Here is a 24044-nt window from a genome sequence, read left to right as displayed (position 1 = left end):
TAAGACAGCTGGAACCATCTGCCTTGCCAGAGAATCTCACTGATGCTATTTGCTTGACAAGAAACCAGCATGAAGATTTGGAAAGAGTGCATACAAGTCCAGCTAATTTTAGGTGTCCTGACAGCTACAGACCCTTTTGCTTTCCATCTTGTTCATTTCAAATCCTCCCTATCCGCTGTCCTCATTGCCTGCATCTTTTCAAGGTACTTCCAGTCACTCTCTTTGAGCAATCCTCCTTTTTCAGCTCCTAACAAGCTTTCATCCCTGCCCCTTTCTAGCTAGAACTTCTTTCTCCACACTGGTTCCGTCTTGTTGCTTCCTCCTTTTACAGGAAATATTCTGATCCAATGGTTCTAACACAGTGTCCAGGATGCTTCTATAGTCCTCAAAATAAGACATACTCAACAATAGTATGAGTTGTTTAGTTAAATGTTGTGAAAGATGGGACAAAGCCTTATTCTGATGCAACTACATGTGAAACTTAACACGCTCTTCCAAGCTGTAATGTGTCACTGTGAAAGACTGCTCAAAATACTTCCATCTTGTAATATGAAATTAGATAAACTAGAGTATTAATTTTAAAAAAATAATTTGTCCATGTGTAAGATATTTTAAAAAAATAAACATTTACTTATTTTTTGTGGTGTTTTTTTTACTTAGAAAAAAATAACATTAGAGATCAGAGGTGTTTGTATGAAAGTCTATTATTTCCATTAAAATACTAGATGCCTTTGTTTAGAGAACCTGTCCGTTAAACTCTATAACCAACGAGTTGCATCAAAAGAAGTCCATGTCACATTGTGTGTACACACGCACAGTTACAGAATACACAAGCACAAAACATTAATACAACAGTATCATCCAGCAACTCCCAAAACAAACAACACACATTAGCATGCTGTCACTCTTGGTGGCAAACCCTTTTTCTTGCTGGGTGTAGTCTTTCTCATAGAAGAGATGCAGCATATTCACTGGTTCCAAATCCTATAATCATCCAACAACACTATGTTACCAACAAAGAGTTCATCACTTAAGCTTTAAGTTCAGTTAACTAAGGCAATCATAGAAAAACTTACCATTCTCACTATTTGGCCAAGAAGAGTTTTCTTTGAGCATTACACTCTCTGGCCTTGAGCACCATGATTACAAATATCTCCACCAAAAATGCTTCCAGAAGTTGAATTACCATAGCTGTGCGGATCTGCTGCCCTAAAACCTACAATGGAGAACTTACAAAGTGTACGTATCATGGGAACAGAGGAGTTACAGACAGTGTTGCTTTTCTTAGATTGAAAAGAGTTAATGCATTATCTTCTGATTCCTAGACATGGGACAAATTTTGACCTATGAGATATCTAAGAACCTCATTCAAAGACAGTGTGTCTCAAGATCTGCCCAGATGAAGAAAATTTGGACTTCAGAGCATAGGTTTTGGTATCAGAGCAGCTAATCCCTTCTTCTTTAGATACACTAACTATAAAAACAACTACTATGGAAAGCATGCTAAGGTGGTCAATGAGTGCAGGGAGCAGGCAGAGTCACCCTCTATCTTACAGCATTCAAGTTCATCCTTACACACTGTGTTGCTGTATTTGTTGCAGATGCTCATGTTTTTTCTGCAGCTTATACAACATGCAGAGTGTTCATCTTTTCTTTGCTGAGGCATTAGCTCTGAGACTCTCTTGCCATGTCTCTCCATTAAGTGCAAAGTGTAAAATATGTATAGATTGCTACCAGTCAGCTCTGGCTGTATTATAAATCTCTATGGAAAGTGATATTTCCAATTTGTTTGTATTTAAAGCTATGTTAAGGTGTTATAACATTCAGCAAGACAAAATGCACCATATTATAGACTACTAACTGCAAGTTATTTGTACAAGTGCATTGTTTTAAAATTTTCAAGCTCTGTATTTATCTCTTTCAAGAACTTTTAAATTAACACTATGGATTAGAAGTCATAATCGTATCTATCAGGATAACAAATACCACTTTTTTCTTCTATTTATTTTCAAGAAAAACACTGATCCTGTTTCCTTGTTTAGCTCATCTAGATATCCCAAATCCAAAGCATTTGAACCTGTGCTTAACTTCAAATAATTAAATCAATTACTAAATCAGTCCACAAGTGATGGACAAAGACATAAAGCAATGTTAGTAATTCTACTCACCTGCTCGTCTGGATCAGCCTTAGAATGTTGCCACTTTGCAGTACCAAGCTTCTAGAAACACTTAAGATTCCTATTAAAATCCCTCACCTGCGAGCTCCTCAAGCACGGATGGCACCGCTCTGCCATAGTCTGCGTTTGACACAGTTCCATCCTAACCACAAATACTTTCACAGGACTTCAATCTCAGGGCTAAAAAGGTGGGAGTGTCGGAGGCATTGGTGTGCAGTTACGCTTAAATGATTTCCAAGACTTCAGAACTCATCAGGATGAGAACATATTTTTAAGCAATGAGAAATAATAGCAATTAATAATTTATTAGCTAGTATATATCTAATTTTGCTGATCTCTGAATAGACTTGGAATTTTTTTTATTAAATCAGGAGTGTCATAAATCCATCATTCCAATGTTTCAGTGCAATAAGTCTTCAAAATTACTCTTATAATGTTAGAACAGAAATTTGCCAGAAAAAGGCCTCAGGAATGCTTTATGCGATACAATGGCATGAAGAAAATATCACTGTCTGCATTCAGTTAAATAATACAGTATTTACATTCAATAAGGCAAACAGAATACAGCAAAAGGGAATACAAAACTCAACCCAATTAAGAACATTAAGACAGTAAAGTTCCTCAATATAGAGAGAAAATAGCTGTTTTATCACTAGCAATTTACACATCAATACCGTTTATTAGACATAGGAAAAACAAACAAAAACCAGTTACCTCTGTAACCATAATTTCACCACAACTATTTATTATCAAAAATAGAACAGACTTCCATGAGGCAACACAAACACTTAAATGGCATTCACACATGTTTCTCACCACTTTGAATTTTGCCATTACTTACCTTTGCTGAAGTTTTATTTCCTGTGCAGTGAAGAAATGATTCGTGGGAGAGAGGGGAACATAAAAGCCTTAGATTGGTAACTTTGTGATTCATCATTATTTCTAATGCATTAGAAAAACCTCAAATGAAATCAAAACTTATAAAAATTGTAGTTCAAACCAAGGAAGAACAGTAGCTTCTATTTTTATCGTTTTTAGAAATGGCATGGTCAATATCCCAATTCTCAAGTTCGGAAAAAGAAGTCAAAATATTATCAAGTCCTAATGCTAGTTCCAGTACTGTAAGTCTTTTTAACAGGTACATTCACTGATGACACCAAGCTGGGAGGAGTGGCTGACACTGGAAGCTGTGCTGCTATCCAGAGACCTGGACACGCTGGAGAGCTGGGTGGGGAAAAATTTAATGAAATATAACAAGGGCAAGTGTAGACTCTTGCATCTGGGCAGGAACAACCCCAGGTTTCAATATAAGTTGGGAAATGACCTATTAGAGAGCAGCACAGGGGAAACTGGGGGTACTGGGGGACAGCAGGATGACCACGAGCCAGCACTGTGCCCTTGTGGCCAGGAAGGCCAATGGTACCTGGGATGGATTAGAAGGAGGGTGGTCAGTAGGTCGAGAGAGGTTCTGCTTCCCCTCTACTCTGCCCTGGTGAGACCACATCTGGAATATTGTGTCCAGTTCTGGGCCCCTCAGTTCCAGAAGGACAGGGAACTGCTGGAGAGAGTCCAGCGCAGGGCAACAAAGATGGTGAAGGGAGTGGAGCATCTCCCTTACGAGGAAAGGTTGAGGGAGCTGGGGCTCTGGAGTTTGGAGAAGAGGAGACTGAGGGGTGATCTCATTCATGGTTATAAATATGTAAAAGGCCAGTGTCAGAAGGATGGAGCCAGGTTCTTCTCAGTGACAACGAATGGTAAGACAAGGGGTAATGGGTACAAACTGGAATACAGGAGGTTCCACTTAAATATGAGAAGAAACTTCTCAGTGAGGGTGACAGACAATGGACCAGGCTGCCCAGGGGGGTTGTGGAATCTCCTTCTCTGGAGACATTCAAAACCCACCTGAACACCTTCCTGTGTAACCTCATCCAGGAATGTTCCTGCTCCGCCAGGGGGATTGGACTGGATGATCTTTCGAGGTCCCTTCCAATCCCTGACATTGTGTGATTCTGTGAGTCTATAAACGGTAACACTCAGAGAAGGGAAACAACAGAACCTAGTTTTCAATCGGTGAAGAAAAAAATGAGTCACTAATCAAACAAATGCAATACAGACATATCTGGTTTGTGCACTCCGTATCTGGGCTATTTCATTTTGCTTTTCCAAGCGAGGAATTAATCCTGAACATTAAGTTTCCAGGTGCGTTTGCACTCAGTGTTACATTGCGGTAGGCAAAGCATCGTGTATGTGTAAAAATTAACTTATTCAAGGAATGTTGGTATTTTAGTTATGTCAATTCCATCTCTTATTAAGATCTGGTTTTTTAACAATGCACAAGAAAATTCTTTATAAACACACTCCTGACTAGACAGTTAACCTGTTATTGGAACAATGGCAAACTGCTGAGTTTACCATAGCAGTAAAAAGTCTAAATTAATTTCAGTGTTGGATTAACCACAGGTTCTTCTGTTTATCTCAGACATCAGAGACCTGTGTTTCCTTCCTTCCTGTGTTTGCAAGTTTCTTTGTCCTACGCTATGTCCAACTTCTCCATAATTTCAAATCTTTGGAAATACAATTATTGTTCATCTTTCACATGATTAAGCATGTCCAATAAAAAATTCATATTCAGGATTTAATTAACAAAACAGAGACATATAGCCTCCTTGCTATCTGTCATTTGTATCTGTGATACTAATTTCTTCTCTGCCAAGCATTTTCTCCTGGGGATATAAAATAATTTAATTTAACTACAAAAACCTTACAGGATAAAAGCAGACAAATCAAAAAAATGGCTTCAGAAATAGCTGTGCTAGAAGAGCAAGATGGTAAAAGAAGGGGATTTGATCGCTTGCAACACAGATAACAATTTCAACTGGGCAAAGACCTTTTGAGCAACAGAACAAAGAAGCCTCTTGATTCAGAACAGTCTGTTCATTTGTCTTCCACGGACACTGAGCTGTCTATCATCACAACTGTTTTACACTTCTACCTGAGTTCAGAAAACAAACATTTGATTCTCTTCATTTCATGATATTTGGCTGAACCAAACTCTCAATGTAATATTCATAAGGTTTCCTTTGAAGAGAGAAAAGTTAAAATGCTGAAGAATGTGTCCTATTAGAACAGTGATTTCCTAAGCAGTCCGTTTCTTTTGATGGAGCTGAAGTGCTAGCAGATCACCTGGAAAAAAGGTCAGTACAGGATGCAGAGAAAAATTCCGTATTTTCTTGCCACCCAAGCAACCCATTGAATCTGCACAAATAAATAAATGTCTGCAGCCAAAATGGAGCATGCACTTGTGTCCTGCTGTCCTGAAACAGGAAAGAATCTTCTTATGCATTGAACTAAGGCACAGCATTTCATGATCAAAAAATGTGTGCAAGGTGAAAAGCCATCTGTGTGCAAGAAATCATAGCAGGATTTTTGTCTCATTTAAGCTCCTCTTAAAATTGACTTAAATGGATTTTAAATGATGTGTACTTCATTTGTTCATGCTTCAGATAAGCAGCAGAATTAGTACAGTCAGACACAGGTCAGATTTGGAGTCAGGATCTACTAAGAGAGCTATTCTGCCTTTCACAGCAAAACACAGAAGTTATTTAAAATTATCAGTTACTATATAAACAAATACTTACCCAAACCTTCTGACTCAAACAGGCAGGTGTCATCCACTCCTACATCTCTGCACCAGGATAAGAAATTTGCTGTGTTGTCTCGTGCAAAAAAAGACCCTGAAGGAGCATTGGCTTTGCATGGAATTTTCCGTACTGGTAAGGTCTGAAAAACAGAAGTTCTTTGTTGAGATAATGATACATACCAGTATAATCTTTAAGTATTATGAAATCAATATACAGGTTTTGCCTAGATTGGTGATTGCCACCAATATATTTCCTTGTCCATCAAAAAAATCCAAGTAAAGAAGAATGAGAAGTGAATTTAACAGCAGGAAGTTGTCAACCACAAAGTCTTTTCATAAGCATCACGACAGGCTACACAATGTGAAGTTCAGAGCTGAATCAATATTAGAAGCTTCTTAAGAACAGTAGGACTGTGAGTGAGAACAATTTGGGGATTTAGTGTTTGGTCCAGTTCACTGCATTAAAAAAATACAACAAATAAAATTATAAAGGCAGACTTTTAACTAGGAACTGAGCTTCCCCAAAATTAAGGGTGAATTCATTTCGGATCTACTGGTTCCTAGACCTATGTCCAAAATTCTGGTTTTAACAGCCCAAAATAATTGTAAATGTGGAGAGGGAAATAGATGGAGGAGTAGGCTTCCCAGTACAATAGCTGCTGGTAGCATAGTCATGTCTGTATTTAAAAACAGTTTAGAAACAGTTTATATACAATTTTATATTAGACATATGACAGCAGCAATGTAATTGCAGAATACATCTGCATGCACAGAACTACTCACCTCTATATGCCTGATAAACCAAATAAACTCCAAGTAGAATGGCTACAGGGATCAACACCATTCTACTCATTCTATCGGTATGGCAATGGGAGCTTATAAATAGCTTTAGACATACACACATGCCTTATAAATGTTTAGACCTGTTCCTCAGATCATCATCTACCTTTCGTTCCCCAATGTTTCTTATTCCAATTACACTTCTTTTTACATTTTCCTGTTCTGCAAAAATCATGCTTCTGTTTCAAAATATTTAAAAGGAGACATTAACACCTCCCTATTTTGTATTCTCAGAAAACACTGACTGGTTCTATGTGATATTTTAAAGAAAAATCCAAGTAAACCTTGTGTCATGAACACCACATCACCTCCTGGACCATCCTGGAATTAGAGAGGGGAAGAAGGAAGAAAGTCACAAAGGCTATTTGACTATTCAATAAACCCAGTACAAATAAAAACCAATGCAACTGGAATTCTTCCAAGCGGCTCTAGATATGGAACAACCTTACAGACCAGAGAATAATGAAGTTGACCATTATTTTAAATCCCTCTCCGTTCTTGACAAGGAGAGAGGAGGATATCCTGAGGCAAATTCTCATTATGCTCTAGAGACTGCTTCACACCTTGAATTTCCCTTTGTGATTACTTCAGGAAGAAGTAATGCAGCATTTGTTCATCTTTGCCCCCCATATCCTTTCTCAGAAGATTTTAATTGGACAAGTCTAGTAGTCTTAAAAGAGTACATGCTTCTGTTAAAAGGAGTCACACAAAATTCTCTGGCAGCCTGCTGGAGGAAGGTCAAGTAGTCCAATCTTCACTCAGAGAAAAGCTGTCAAAACAAGCCTTTTGTTTCATGGTTTTTTACTAAAATCTTACATAAAACATAACAAAAACCTTAAAGAAGTTCCTTCTTCAAAAAGATTTCCACAGCAAAAATGTAACCTGATTTTCCACCAGTGCAGAACAGGAACAAGTGTTGCAGGCAGGGATGTTCGACTGGCCAACAGCAGCAGGAAGCAAGATGGGAAACAGGCTGAGAGCAGCAAGAGTTAGGCTGCTCCATGAGGGAAGATAAGCCAGGAACTAAGTCAGAAACAGCAGGAGATAAAGCTGGACACAAGGCTACAAGCACAGGCTGAGGCTCCAGCCACGAAGCCAGGCTGGAGATGGTCTGTCCACAATGTGGCTCAGGCAAGATGGGCTGAGGTCAAGAGGAGCTTCTGGGCCATGGGTGGGTTGGGGTCCCAGGTGCGGCTGGTCGTGACTATGAAGGTATTTTGGTTCCCCTAGGTCCTGAGAGCAACTGCTATGTATTTCTTAGTATTCCAACAGAATCAATCCCATCAGAAGTACACAAGCTAGTTTATAATCGACTCCAGCTTCTCGAGTAGATTCAAACAAGTGTCATTTCATAGCACTGTATTTTAATACAATTACATGAAACATCCACTCTGTTTACAACATACTTGACCATATCCTCACAGAACCAAATTACCAGCAGCTATAAATCGGTTTAACATCATTAAATTTAAATGGGATTAAATTCTTTTCCCATATTAACTCTGCTTGGACCGGAGTCTGAAGTGATGTTGAACCGAGTTAAAAGGTGAACAAAAGGGGGCCAAACAAATAATATCGGACAAAACTATATTCATTGACATTTTTTATTATGTCCGATGTGCAGTACAAATCCTGGATGACTTTATAATGGATTAGCAGCACTGTGACGGGAACAAGATGAAAAGAAGCCAGCTCTAGTATTCCTAGCACTTGTAGACTTGTGCATAAGCTACTCAGAGAGCATGGAAAAGAGATAATGCTACAGTTACTTTTGTCTGCAAGCAGACCTGCAATGTCAAATCATCTCACTTCCCAGCTCACTCAGTTCCCAGCTCTGGATTTTCCAGTGTCTATACATTACTTTGTTCTCAGGCTCTCCTTTGCAGAAAACCAGTGAGTCTTCTCCAAGGTAAAACCTGTTTATAACCCCAGGAACAGCCTGGAAGGGCACTACAGGTGAAGTCATACCAGCTTTGTTTCCTTCCACTCAGTTCCCCAACTCCAGCCCAGCTGATTCTGTGCTTTTCAACCACTTTGTCCTGCCACATTCTCCAATAACCAGCCCATATTCTTTCATGTCATGCTAAGGGTATTAAACACTGTTCTGGAAGTCTGTGATAAAATCTTCATATTATTTCAGGAAATTTCAACTAGGAAGACAAAAAACAAACTACATACACAAAAAAAATGTGCTATATGGTTAGTGGCTGCCATTTGGCAAACAGAGAAGACTTGGGCTCAGTGTGGGCATAACCAACTTGCTCTACTGGGCGCTGAGCCCAGAGGGGATGGCCCTGGAGAACAGGAGCTGCTCCTTGGCACCGATGCCCTCAGCGGTACAAAACCAGCTAAAAGAGAGCAGAAAGCCAGGAGAATCTTCATGCCTTTCTTCTAGTGGCTGCTGGGAAGGCATCGCAATTGCTGGCAGGAATGCAGAAAACTCCAGTTTTCCCTGGGTCACCGCTGCTCCCCAGGACTAACAACACACAAATAAATCTGGTGCTAAATATTTAATGTGTTCAGATTTAGGTAGACTATAATGGCTGAATATAGAAACTATTTCAAGAAAAGCAATTCAGAACAGATGGTTTATGTGTCAGAAATCGAGGCACTTAGAGTCAGCAAATAAACCATCTAAAACTTCATGTATGTAACGGACTGTCCATAAATAACGCTTCTGTACCTTGACAACTGACAGACCTTTAAATACATCAGTCACCCCAGCTTCACTGTGAAACTTAAGACACTCACAGAGCTTGCAATATTTTTTTACAATTATAAAGATTACACTGTCTTTTAAAAGTACATTTTTGTAGTAACAGTTATTGACAGTAATAAAAGAGTCTAGGTACACAGTTATCACACTTAACTAATCAAACTTGTGCTATTCTTTGGTTTCATAGGGGAAAGTATCTGATTAACAGGTGTCCTAAACATCTCAGAAGTGACAAACACCCAAATGTAAAAACAAGGCATGTCCTGAACTACAGAAGGGAAAAAACCTACATTATTGAAAGGAAAAACAAAAGTGCTTTAAGTCACTGTATGGGACAAATACCGCACAGATAAATATCTCAGGCACCACACGATCTCACTAAATTGCAGCATTCTAGATTTCATCCCATTTTCTACAATATTAGGGTCTTGCTAACGAGAACAGTAAAAAAACCTCCTCACCATTCAACAACAGCACAATCAGGATTATCACAGAAATCATAGGGAAATACTTGTATTTTCTTATCACCTAATAAATTTCCCTATCACCTTCTAAATAGAAGGCTACTTTTTTTTTTTTCATATTTCCAAAACTGTCACTGTAATGTTCAACCTATAACATATGAAAGCTCTTATTTAAGATCGGTTTCATGCGCAAATATTTTTTACTGATTTGTATAAATGGCCTGACTATCTCAAAAGTGCTTTCTAACAGATCATTCTGAAGTAATTAGGTTTCCATATGGCAAAAGTGACTTTTGTTGACATAGTGTAGCATAACCGCAGTTGCTTTGAAACAGCAGTGGCCGCAATTACTCCTATCAAATATCATGAAAACAGTTCCCCAGTTACACTCCTTTTACAATCTTGTCTTGTTGATGTGCGTGCATGTGGTTTAATGCAGGATGTGAAAGTGTGAGTGAAACATATGATGCAATCCTGGAAAAATGCTGTCAGGTTCACTTCTGAACCCAAAAGGGACTCTCTTACACCCATGCTCTGAAATCACATGGAAAAATGTATTTTTGGGGTACTGTTTTTCCAAAATGAGGGTCCACAAATGTGTGTTAAAACCCCCATTTTTTCCAATAGCAGATTTGAGCTCCATTTTGAAGATCCCTAATCATCCTTCCCTCTTTGAATAGATGATTTCACAACTTTTTGAACTGTCACTCGCACTTGAATAAAAGGAAAAAGATGGGTAATTTTGGTTGTTACGGAGGAGAGTTACAGTTAGATAGGCACTCATTGGAAAAATTTGCTTTTATCGCCTGATGAGCTACATTAACCAAAACTGGAGGAAAAATTACACATGGAGACTGCAGTATCAGCTGCAGTTGTGTCTCATGTGGCTATTTTGTGTTACATAAGCATAAATTCATACTGAAATTTGAGTATATCAGCTAGATAGATGTATCTGCTTAAAATTTTTTTACGATTTTGCCTTTAACTTTGATACTGACCACAGGGCCATTCTTTTCCTCCTTAAATTCTTCCTTCCTTTTGCTCAAGTGTTCTTAGAAAAGCCCCCCTCCTCTTATAAAATCTGAATGAGCTCTTTAGGACAGGGAATACAAGAGAGAAGTTCTGCCACAAACTTCTCTGTAAATGGGATTTTGCTCCTTGTTAAATAGAAGCTCATTGCTACAAGAGCTCACTCTCATTGAACTGTTACAATTCACCTCATCACGGTGACAATAGACCTAGTCAACCATCATTTATTCAGTTGCTATTCTTAATTCTTCAGGAACTCAAACCTAAACCATTTTGGAACGCATTTATAAATGACAGAAGTGGTGTCCCAGACACTCCAGCAAAGGACAATTAAGTTTAGCTTAGGCTGCTTTGCAGTGCCAAAATTCAGGTTTAGTGAATAGTCATGAAGCACAGACAAGTATGAACTAGACATTAAATAAATTAAACTGTAATACCTACAAGGTAAAATAATTACTCCTTGGTAAGGTGGGTCCAGGTTTGTTTTCCCCCATTCCATTTACTATAGGAGAGACCACTTCCAAATATAACAACTGACCCAAAAATCAAAAGAATGTGTTAAACGCATATGCAAAATGGATAAAAGAGCTCTGAATATGGAAATACATATATAGAATTTGTCACAGAGTGAAAAAAAAAAGAGGCCTAAAAAACAACTATAATCCCCTTGCAGGCCTCTCAAGGCCATAATAAATGTTAAAAACCAGGAAAATTTAAGGAAAAAAAATCACCACACACCACAAAGGAAAAGAAAAATCCAAAGCTCAATATGGAAATTTCGAAGGCTTAGGAGACATCAATAAAAATTGCCAAACTTTTCAACAGACATTCAACCAGGAACAGCTTCCAGATTAATGAAAAATGACATTGCACTTAGAAAGAAAGGATCCCTAAGCAATTCACTTAACAATTGGTGAAACATTGTCTTTCAGCAAAATGCTGTCTTTGCACTGTCACATTAAGTACTGTAGAGTGATATCATTTTAATGGAATAGCAGGTTGGATTTCAAGTTTAAAGACCATGTGTTGACCAGATTTTTATCCTATGTAATCACCGCAGAGATCATCAAAAGCCAAAAATCACTCATTATCAACTTCCTAGATTCTAAGAAAGCATTTGTGATCACTTTGGAATACCTAATGGATTTATGATATGCCAATAAAAATACGGCATCATCAAGACTTTACATCAAAGTACAATGTTAAAATAAATACAGACCTATGTGAATGGTTTAGCCATGCTGTTAGTATCAAAGAAAACATTCCCTCACTTCTTCCACGTAGCATTAATTTCTTAGGAGTAAGCGTAGATGGGGAATATGCTTAATTTAACAACAATAGAGCTTTAAAAGCTACAATTTTGTTTATTGCTTTGTTCTTCTTAGACCTCTGTCTAAAAAGCAGCTTATTGGCCATGTAGCAAAAGATTAAAACATTGTCATTCAAACAATAATAAATAATTATCAAAAAACCAATCTAACAGGAAGACTGCAAGTAATGGCAGCTGACACCAAAGGGCCCATTTAAACAAATCTCAAACCCTGCCCCTGCCCACTACATTTGTGTCATCGAAGATGGGACTAAGTCACTATAGCCCAAAATCTTGGGGACATTTATAAATCAACTTTCAAAACTTCCAGACATCTGACTCTATAACATATCTTTGCCTACTGACAAGTTCACTTTTATTAATAGTCTTTCAAAGATCTTGCAGAATTAATTTACAAACTCCAGGCACATAGGCACCACAAATTAAAAGCCATTACTTCTATATATCTACAATCTGAAAATGCTAGCAGGCCAAACACAAAAATTAAAGTTGGCTTGGTTCTTTTTCTAATGCTATTGTAGGATTAAAGAGAATGACTACTGTTAAATAGCATTAAAGAGAGTGACTGCAATGAAAATAAAAAAAATCAAATAAGTTTACTAAAATGTAATAAATGGAGATGCTAAAGTAAATCATAGCAAAGACCTCCTTGCAATGTCTCTGAAAACAAACGCACAGGGCTGTACTTTGTCCTCAGACCTCTAGTTTTCAGAATTTATGTTTAGAAAAGGATTAAAAATTGGTATTTCATAATAAGTGTCTTGGATAACACCTGATTAGAACAGAATGGCAATTCTTGCAGTTGCTCCTTCAGAGGACACTTACACCTTATCTTCAATACATGACCATGAGCTTTTCCCCATCACAACCACAGAAACCAGAGCTGAATTAACACAGAGTTAGTTGAAGAACTGTTGTTTCTGAATTTCTCTCATTTGTATTGTAATTTCATGAGAAAAACCAGGAGGGTTGCATTTGAGTAGGTTGTCTGTGGCTATTTCATTGTCACACAACAGGACCTGTGAATGCACATGGCACTACATGCATAAGTAACAATTTCCCATGAGATATACGCTGGTCAAATCTGAGTGGATTTTCCTAGGACACATTTCAAAAAGCATCTTATCAACCCACAATAATTTCTTATCAGGCATCACATTCTTGAAGGGGATGTGATTCTCTCAAAATAAAGTTAAATATGAAAAATATTACATTTTGGCAAAAACAACTCATTTTAAGCTCAGAAATTTCAAAATCATTTTTTCCCCTTAATCATTCCAGAAGAACACAAGCTAAGGACAATGCTTAGAAAAATTCAGTCTGAAGAGCTGAAGTCCATCAAACCACATTATACACTCTAAAATTTCATACTGAAAGATGTTTCCATACTTTCACCTACAGTGTGGTGTAATATAGCTCAAATAGCCAATATATATTTAGAGCGGATAACTTTTCACTGGCAGTCTGGTAAGAAGCCATTCAAATTCCTTGATGTAATAATTATAATGTTGGGTATATCGCTGTCTTATAGACATGTCTCTTCTCCCTTTCCCTCCTGTTTTTTCTCTCAATGACCAATCTCACACTTGGTGACCATGACTTTGTGAAGTGTGAGGCAGGATGAGGGGTTCCGAGCTCTTTCTGTAAGATTAATTCCAAATGGTGCTTTACCTAACATGAGCCAAGTGTCAAGGAAGACGGTGATAAAGATCTCCACGCTCTAAAGGAAGACAGAATTCTTTCAGATGCTTTATCTGTTTGCTTTTTGCATTTCCAGATGTTTAACAAAGACACAGTTTTTATGCAGATGATGAAAACATTCAGAAAGCATTTGATGTGTAGCTCACTGCAGGTAAGTCTGGTTCTCCAAAGCCCTGTATGTTCATTTGTAAGAAAAATTACATCTTTGCCTTTATGATAAAGAATCTGATTTTCTGTGAGTTTTCCAATTAGAAACCACAAGGAAACTGCAAGAGCCCTGGGAATTCTACGCTGGCGTAGATTTTAAAAATGTCCATGATTTGAAAAACATGTTGGAATGTTAATCTATACAGCCAAATTTCCACACCAGCCTTAAATCAGCCTCTAAAGTTGCGAACAAAGCTTTATTGTATACTTGAAGCATTTGGGGATAATTTACATCCACAAGCCCAAATGGGAGTACATGTTTATTTAAATAAACAAATTAAACATAATCATGATATCTATAAATTGGTGTCTATGCCTGAAAGTGACTTCTGTTTTCTCCTTCTGCATTGCAGTCACCACTTATGGCTGTAAATTCACTGTTCCCATTGTTTCAGAAATTTTGGTTCATTATTCCAAGTTCAAGACTCACTACTGGTAAATGGAGCAAATTCTATAGTTCTTCCTTATTCATTATTCCCTAAAAACTACTAAATTTGAACCTAAAAATTGCACAAATAGGCTGAAGATAGTTGTTCTAAATTATGTTTTCTCAAATTTATACAAATGCATGCTAAATTCTGTTTGAGTCCCTAATCTTCTATTTCTGTTCCAGACTATTCCTAACAGTCTAAATGAAAAGTCCCATAGAAAGATCTGTTACAAACATTTTCACAATTTGCTTTAAACCTCAACAGAATAAATAATAGGATTGTTACAATGCATTTTACATCAAAGACAAAATCCAGCAAGTCTGAAAATGGCTGCTTATATATCTCAAAAAATATGTCATCCCTATTTGCAATAGCTGGACTGAAGTAATGGTAAAAATGTTATCAAAACTTCCAGTTTTGAGGTGTTTACATATTAGTAATCCATAAAAAAAAAAAGTTAACAAAAACACTTGATATGTCTTCTAGTTAAATGATATTATTAGAAATCAAAGTTTGTTCTCCTCATGACCTGATTTGCAGTTTGAATCATGAGGATATTTTCCAGAGCAGGATCTAACAGCCAGTTAACTGCTTAAATCTGCTTTTTCCGTGACAACTACCTTGAGATGCAAATTCTAATTATTTCTGCAATGTCAAACAGGAGCACAAGGAGGGTTATGCAGGAGAACCTCAGGTTCACTGACAAGAGCAAGGCCACTTCACACCCTCATCTGGATGTTCCTGCTCCAGGGGATTGGACTGGATGATCTTTTGAGGTCCCTTCCAATCCCTGACATTCTGTGATTCTGTGTGGATTAAATGTGCTCCAGCCAAACAAAGGAATGAAATATGTTTTCCCAAAGACAACAAGTATCAATGGGAAGAAAATCTGGAGAGAGACATCTCAGTGTCCTTCCAGAATTGTGTAGCTCTGTCCCAACACATTGCATGGCTTCAAGTGCACCCAAAAGCTTACAAAAAGCTTTTCAATCTAGAAGGTGAAGACAACCACAGAATATCCTGAATTTGTTCAGAACTCTCCTTCTATGGTCTGGTGAAAAACAGAACTCCATCCCACCACACATTGCTCCTGCAAGCAGAAAAGCCTCACTTGGAAGAGTTATTTGCTGAGGCATATAGGGTTTGTTCACATGAACTGTTGCAGGCAAATCTTGTGGTATCTGCAAGAAACCTGGTAGCGATCCAGTTGAACATGAGCTCAGCAAACTACTGACATGTCTGAGAAAGGTACAAGGAATTCTCTAACAAACAGCTCAACAGTCTTGTGGAAATGATTCCTTCCAGATGGATTAGCACTTGTGAGTCATTTCACAAGATTATTCTTTTCCTCTCATATCCACAGCAGTCTGTCACTATGAAGATTAATATACAAAAAGACAATGCTCTACAATTTTTTTCCTCCCAAGTAACTGAGGGCCATATCTATACTGTAAACGATTAGAAATTGGCTCCACAAGCTTTTACTGCAAAACAAAAGTCTCCAGAAAGTACAAGTGTGCAGAGAAGCAACTTGCTGCCCCAGACCACAACGAATCTCTTCGGAGCCTACGCACGTCCACGCAATTCTCGACTGGAAAGTCAGATTTTAACTTACAGAGAGCACCTGAACATGGCCCTGCCATAGCAGAGGACTTTGTACGCTTGGCAGACAGGTTGAAGGCACCAAACTTACAGAGTCTGTGTCTCCTGCGAATCCACTCGATCTACAGGACACAGATAAACTTGAGAACTGAAGCCTACAATAAAAATAGAACCACTTCGTTATCAGAGCACATCAGATTTTCAGCTTGGTGACTCAAGGTCTAAGAGGACTGAGATTCACATGATACAAAGGAAGATATTTCAATGCAGACAAAGATAGAAGAGAAAAATTCTTCTCAGCCCTTTCCATTTGAACTCAAATCGTATCTTCAAGGCATGAAAATTTATATCCTTTCCAAATTCAAGAAAAAATTCAAGCAACTCTTTCTGTTGTACCTATGGATGGTCTCATAGCAATCACACGTACCTGATTCTGCTTGAGAATCTGTTTGTCTTATTCTTATTTGAGAATATATTAATGCAGTAAGTTCAAAAAGTATTATTATATTTCAGAAAGACCAAATGAAAGGAAATTATAAATTTACTAATATTCATTGCACCTCAATTTTTTTCTCAAGACGAAGATTTCCTTAGGGCGGGACCTTTTCTACTTGAAGAAGGAAAAGAAATTATCTGGTTTGGCCTACTTCTTGCATTTTAATAATCCTGTACAATTTTAATGCACACCTACTTTTTGACAGCTCCAGTAAGGGAAGGTCAAAGAGCTTCAGTGTTGATTTTATAAACTATATATATTTTTTACTAGCCTCCTCATTTTTGAAAGTCCTTCAAAAGTCCTGTGGTCTTTACTACTTTATTCAGTTTTTTTAGATGTTAAACCAACTACTTTGAATTATGCCAAGCACAGGCCGCCTCCTGTCCACCAGCCAAGCCATCTGCCTTGGGAAACTATTAAATATTGTCCTAGTTCTCTTCCTGGTTTTAGGTTAAAATATACTAACACAACCTCTTACACCTTCTACAATTGGTTTGATGTGTACGGTCTTCTGTAAACAAAACCAACAATTTAACCTTACAGTGTCTGTACAAGTGTCTCCCCGTGTCCAAGACTTGAATAGATCTTCCTGGATTACTTAAAGTGAGGGTTACAGTACAATATTCATTTGTCATTTAACCTATGTGATAATTATCCATATGGTGATATATAATATCTTCTAAAAACAAATGTCCTCATTTCTAAACTGCTGCCAGACACTTTGTGTTCCTTGACAATACATGCCTTGGGGACTCAGAGGCATTTGTTCCTTCTCATGAACCTCCAGGACACTGATAATTTCTCCATTCACATAATTCCCCTTATGCAAAGGAATTATTGAAAAGATAGAACAAGCATAAACATATCTTTCATGCTTATAAATTGTAGGAGTAATCTCAGAGCTGTTACTCAATCCTGACTCCCACTGGTTTGAGAAATGAGTCAAACCCCAAATCATTGGTACAGTCTCTTCTTTAGGAGGAGGGGGTTCACCACATCTGCTTGCAGTCCCATTGCAGGGCAGATTCAAAGCTCTTTGAAGCAATGGATTCATAAGAAATGTATGCCTCCTATCTACACTTAGAAAACCATGAGCTTCCATGTTTCTTGTAAATAAGCAGAGTCAAACATCAAATTGTTTTAATAATAAAACTGCTTAATCACAACCCACAAAACAAGGTAGTGATACTGTTTGGCACAAAGCGCTTTACAGTGTTCACAAATCAAGCCACTATGGTACACTGAACAGTATTCCCAGGTTACAGATGTGGAAAACAAAAGCACAGAAATGTGCTCTCCAGAAAACAAGCAATAAGCTTAGAGCTGAGACCAGACATTATTTTGGTCTCCAGTTTATAATCTTGTCAGTAGCCCCTTCTCTCAATATTGACAGAATTCAAGTCAATTCCCTGGCTTTTCGAGTCTCTTAGTTTAAAGAATTCTGCCACTACTTCCACAGATTTACATAATTCTCTTTAGAAATACAAACATCTTGAAATTTAAAACAAACTATGAGTTTTCAGTTGTGTAATTGCTGAATTGTTTCACCTCTGAGATCCAACTTAAACATTAGAACTTAATTAAGGGCAAAAAACTTCCATCCCAAACATTGGTTTAGATCTCTTAGTTGTAACTCCCAAAGTGCATAATGTGACCCTCAAAGTGCTCTCACTAGGCCAAAATCTCACCTTATGCAAACCTGCACAACTCTGAGAAGCCAACACTGTTCCAGTGATCAGCACCCACTGAGCATCAGATTTGCTGAGTGTATTTCCCAGGAGCAAATGGAAGTTTTGGATTTGGAGCAACTGCAAAATACACTTCAGATAATAGGACTGCGGGTAAGATGTGGACAGAACCTCTTAATGTTATGAAATCCATCAGTGTGTGCACACACAATTTACTGTTTCCATAGACAGTTTTAATGGAAGTGTCCGTGCATGTCCAAGGACAGAATTTACTCATTATTTTCTACACAACAGCTTTATTTCAGGGCACATTCGTTTTACTCTTATTAAATCAGGTCCCATTGAAAGAATAAAATTAAGTGCTTATTTGAATTCAACATTCTAAGACTTAAGAAATACTTGCATCTGGATTTATTTTGTGCTTACTTCTATTTCTTTTATAGGCCAAATGAAATCTAGAACCTGCATTCCTGAAAATGAAGTTTAATTTTAGATTCTGATTCACTCTTCAAAAGTATTTCCTAGAGAGATTTGAGTTGAGATTCACCTAATTAACCTCTGAGAACTCAGAGAAAAACGGCAATTCAGCTCCAACCTATTTTCATTCATTTGGCATGAAAACATTTTTTTCAATGGAATATTCATAAATATCTAGGCAGTTTCAAGGACGGTGGGCAGAGTAGTATGCTCTGCCTATTAAAATGGTGATAACTATTAACACAATTTATGTTTATTTTAAAATCCTAACTAATGGGCTTACTAAACTAAGCCCAAGCAAATGTGGGCTCTGCACATACTATACATGCCTTGATGCTTTGAATTTGTTTGTACAGCTGTGAAATTCTCAAATTAACTATCTGTCAGGAAAAGTAAAATATTGCCAAGAGAGCATGGAGATGAAATCCAAGCCAATGGGAGAAAATTACAAAATGGCATCCTGTGACATGAATCACTTTTATGGAATAACTCCTGCTATAATAATAAGTCTGTAGTTTCTAGACAGTAGATCATTAGCAGCAACAGCACGAGTAGTTCCAACAACTTACTGCCATACAAATCTTGAGCATTTATTAAGACTGATATCAGTCAACTCCTTGTCATTTTATAAACGTACGTGACTAGATTTATTTATGAGTGTAATATCGCCAGAAAGGGGAAAAAATTACTTCTTTAAAAATATATCCTACATTCACACCAGTCTAATACTGCCCTCACTGTTTAAAATTTCCATTTTCATTTAAAACTCAAAATTTTTTTTGTCTGAAGCAAAGCATCAGATACAACATAAATGTTCTCAGAATCATTAGGTTTCAAATCATGGTTTAGCTGCTTAAGAATGAAGAACATTGTCTTCTAAGATTTGCAAAAATCCCAGTATCCTTTGAAATGAGCAACTGCTAAATGCTTCGTCTTCAGAAACTGAAATGCTTTTACCAAAATGATTAACAAATCCAACACCACAAGGTGAGGGAGCTAGACTTGTGGAGGACACATTCAGGATATTTATTATGATATCCAAACCTGCCTATTATGGCATTGAGCTCTGACGGGCAATGAGTAGAAGCTGCGTAAATGGCAGCAGAGGCTTCCAACCCCACGCTCTCCATCACATGTTACTACCCTGAGTAACACATACCAAAGTGGAACGCAGGTGATATTCTTAGCCGTAGGGATTCAATCCTAAAGAGGTATCTTTACATAGAGCAAAACGTACAAAATTATTTTAAAATAATTTCTTTGAAGTTTGACCCTTGTGAAACGATAGGTTTGACTATGTCCACCCGCACAACCAATAATGCATTCAGCCCTGAGAACCAAGAACGATGAGTCAGCTGAAGGTTCATCCAACCCCGACTGCCTGTAAGTATCTAGGGAAGACTAAGACTGTAACAAACATTACACCTCTCAATACTTTTTCAAGCTCCAACCATTCTCAGCTATGGGGACTTCCTTATCTAGATGGTGTTTCTGTGTATTCAACCTTTCAAGAGATCTCTCTTCCATCACTTTATCCAGTGCTTTCTTGAGCCCAGGTAAACTTTAACATTCATTAGCAAGAAATTTCCAACCAGTTTGTTCACAAGGACGCCCTTTTGTTCGTTCGGCTCCTACTCACTTCATTTTTTTTGTATAGATAAGACTGAATATCTACCACGCCATTCCTGATTTTGCAAGTCCCATCATATGCCCCCAGGCCAACTCTTTCCACACTGAAGAATCCCAACCTACTCACACAAAAAGTTACTCCTTCATTGCCTTTCTTTAAGGAAAGAAGACTTTTGCATCCCACACCTTTAAATCTCCTTCTCAGTTTTTTAAAGCTGTATTCCCAAGTCACATTATCAGTGGCTTCCTAACTTTTGAAAATGTCCCCAGTATCGACAAGTGTCACCACGTGATATAAAAGGAGTCACAATTTTTTTTGGTTTATGCATTCCTGATTTATTCCACTCTCAGAAAGGCTGATGCTTACCTAGGGGGTCCCTGAAAGCTGATGGAAGTTCAGTTCTCTCTAATAAGAAATGAAATTATACAGTTCCATCAAGAAACAAACTCCAAAACTTACAGTGACTAGAAACATATCACACAAGCAGTTAACCCAGAAGCAATAGGATTTAACCTCTGCCATTCTGTAGAGCATTGCAATATGAATGTAAAGAATTGTGGCAAACAACTGATGAGTCAGTGTATGCAATATTAGTTTTTAATGTCTTCTAACATGTGTTGCTATAGCTGTTAGACTGGCCAGACAGCCCCAAAAAGCTTCATAAATAAGTCACGATTAGTAGTACATACCAAGCAGAACAGGATGTAGCATCTTCCTTTAAGACAAAACTAAACCCAAAATATTTGTTGGAGCTTTGCCATCTAGGAAGTAACTTCCATAAAAGGAAAAACTTCACTTACGAAAACAAACCAGATCATAGAATCATAGAACGTCCTGGGTTGGAAGGGACGCACAAGGATCATTGAGTCCAATTCTTGTCCCTGCATGTGACAACGCCACAGTTCACATCGTGTGTCTGAGGACATTGTCCAGTCTCTTCTTGAACACTGTCAGGCTTGGGGCTGTGACACCTCCCTGGGGAGCCTGTTCCAGTGTCCAGCACCTCTGGGTGAAGAACCTTTTCCTAAATCTTCAAGTAGGGGGACTTGATCAGAGGGTTTTTTTCCCCACTATCTATAGTCTGTCTTATCCTGTCTCCCTCACTCAGCTGCAACCTGGTGCTGCCTGCAAGCTGATCCTTCTGGCAGCCACCCATTTTGTATCAGTCTGCTTCTATCTAAAAAGAATAAAAGTTATATATAGAGATAGAAAAGCATGTTATTGGTTTTGATAGAAGCTGGAACCTATAGAACTTCCATCTGCCAGTGAAGTCACCAGGGCTCCTGGGTGAAAGACCATAATGTTTCTGTTTTCCTGTGCACAGAGGAACGACAAATGGCTTAAAAATTCCACATTTATTATGAACAGAATACATAATAATGATTCAGGGGAGGATTGTGGAATTCTTACTATGCTAAATTTCATACGGTATAGTCTTCTTATAAATTTCCTTGGCACCACAAGTCAGATTTTCCAATGTGCAGACTAGTCCTATTGCCTAGGACGGCTACACAGGGAATTGTAATCTGAAAGGATAAATAACTCTCTAATAGCCTACAATGACACAAATCTATTACTCTGCCATTTCTTTGAATTCTTACTATACTAAATATGAAATAATATACATTAAGAAAATAGCAGTGGAGTAGAATTTTCTCCCTTTAATTGCATTGCCTATCAGTTTGACAAAAAAAGACTAACAAATCTAAGTAATTACAACATATGGGATTACAAATGTCTAATTGGCTTCTAATGTAGCATAGGCTCAACAAAAGGGGATCAGCTAAGTGAAATAAAGAAGGTCAGATTCTCAGCTAAGAAGTTCATAGAAGGAGGTCTACACCTCTTTTCAGTGGCAAAACCAGAAGTACTAAACGTTGGAAACATAACCCAGGAATGTACCAAAGAGAGCTCGCTCCAAATGATAGAAAAAAGAAAAACAAACAATGACACACCAAACACACCACAAAAACAGAAAACAAACCACACACAAACCAAAAAGCAGTAGTTAGATAGCTAACAAAAACATATTGTTTGAATTTCTGAATATTCGCTAGAGCTTTGTAGTAGAATTTATGAGTATTATTCTCCTGAGAATTTTGTATGAAATAGGCAGTTTTCGGAGCTGTCAGTCTGTGAAAAAATGCCTTACGCTTTGCGATTTAATTGGGTTTCTAGTGCACCAACTGGGCAAGAGATGGAAAGGGAATGTTTTTGGACTATATAGCCAAGTTTACTTTTTGGGTATTCACTGAAGCTTTCAGTAGCTTTTGTCAATAATGGTACCTTTTGATTGTTTAGAGAAAAACAACTAAACAAACCTCACACAACAAAAGAACAAGTAACCCTTCTTTCTGCTTAGCTACTTCCTAGGCTCAATTAAAAATACTTCCGTAAGTGTTTTCTCAACTTGGGAAATACCATAACACTAAAAGGCCATCACTTAGGAAAGACAAGCTGGACCATATTATAAAGAGCAACTCGGAAGTCATCCAGTCCTTCTACTACCCAAAGCCTGATTAGAATTTGAAATTTGAAATATGAAATATGAATTCCAGCTGTCTTTTCTTCTTTTGTGGAGGAAGGAAGACTTCCTTCCTTCTCTACTGATCTTTCTTCCCAGCTATTTCTTCCTTTTTTCTTAAAAAAAAGGCACCAAAGCAAGCAAATAATGGTCCCCTGCACGCACCCCAACCCGCAGAAGGTTAAAAATAATTAAATTAATAAAGCCTGCCTTAGGCCAGACAATTTCTTCTGCAACAACAATTATGAGCTTGGAACCAAGAAAAACAACGTATGCAGCTGCAGCTGACACAAGGCTGTCAGTTCCCAGAACTGCCGATAAAATTTATCCTGTGCCCTAATTTCTGCTACACACTAGTTATTTCAAACATAAAGAATAGAAGATGCATTATGTGATTTCTATTCCTGGGCTCTTTTTTTACCTGCTGTATATTTCCCTGTTTTAGTTTTCAAGGAAGGTGGAGCCAAATTCAACCAGAAAAATAGAAACAGTTTCAGAGTAAACGCATTAATATGTCAACCATTTAATTTCACTTCTCCCAGAAATAAATTTGCTGTACTTTTCAATTTCTCCCAAGACTGTCTTATGAAAATCATTTAAATTAAAGGGACATTGTGGTCAAGCAAGACCTTAACCTGATCTTTGCAAAGCTCTTCTGTATTTTCTGAAGGTTCATATTTTCCACATCATCCACATGACTTTGTCTTTACTTAACCCCTTCCAGTACCATCAGCAGGATCTTTAATCCCAAGGCACCAAAACCAACTACAGAATTTTATTATTGGCCTCCTTAGAACAGTTCATAGAGGAAAAGGTGCCTACCAAAGCTACACAGTATCCCCCTTGCAACTAAATATAAGGACCACGTTTTCGCTATTAGCTACTACATGACACAGCTAATCTTGTTCCATGTCTCATCCTCCATGTTACATGTCATTTTTTGAGTAGCTTTCTCCCATAGTTACCTTAATAATTACCCAAGATTAATTCCCCCAATTTTATATTGTATTTTTTTCTACACAGAGCAATTACCTCCCTGCCCATTTGCAGAACTTCCACAAATGAAATCTCTTAACTGCCCAAAACAAGTTC

The 24044-nt window shown here is 37.7% G+C and overlaps 1 protein-coding gene across 6 annotated transcripts in view; it reads right to left on the bottom strand.

The window, feature by feature from the left end:
* GAS2 (growth arrest specific 2) overlaps window positions 1-24044 on the bottom strand; it is an 87833-nt gene that overhangs the window by 44522 nt on the left and 19267 nt on the right. For all 6 annotated transcript variants that reach the window (XM_065838877.2, XM_065838880.2, XM_071808822.1 and 3 more), the window contains one exon: window positions 5816-5957. In XM_065838877.2, the coding sequence (XP_065694949.1) occupies window positions 5816-5957 (142 nt within the window). The remainder of the gene's footprint in view (window positions 1-5815; window positions 5958-24044) is intronic.

The sequence above is a fragment of the Patagioenas fasciata genome, chromosome 5 (assembly GCF_037038585.1).
Source record: "Patagioenas fasciata isolate bPatFas1 chromosome 5, bPatFas1.hap1, whole genome shotgun sequence".
Classification (NCBI taxonomy): domain Eukaryota; kingdom Metazoa; phylum Chordata; class Aves; order Columbiformes; family Columbidae; genus Patagioenas; species Patagioenas fasciata.
Note: the sequence above shows the minus strand (reverse complement) of the source record. Positions and strands in the feature narration are given on the sequence as shown.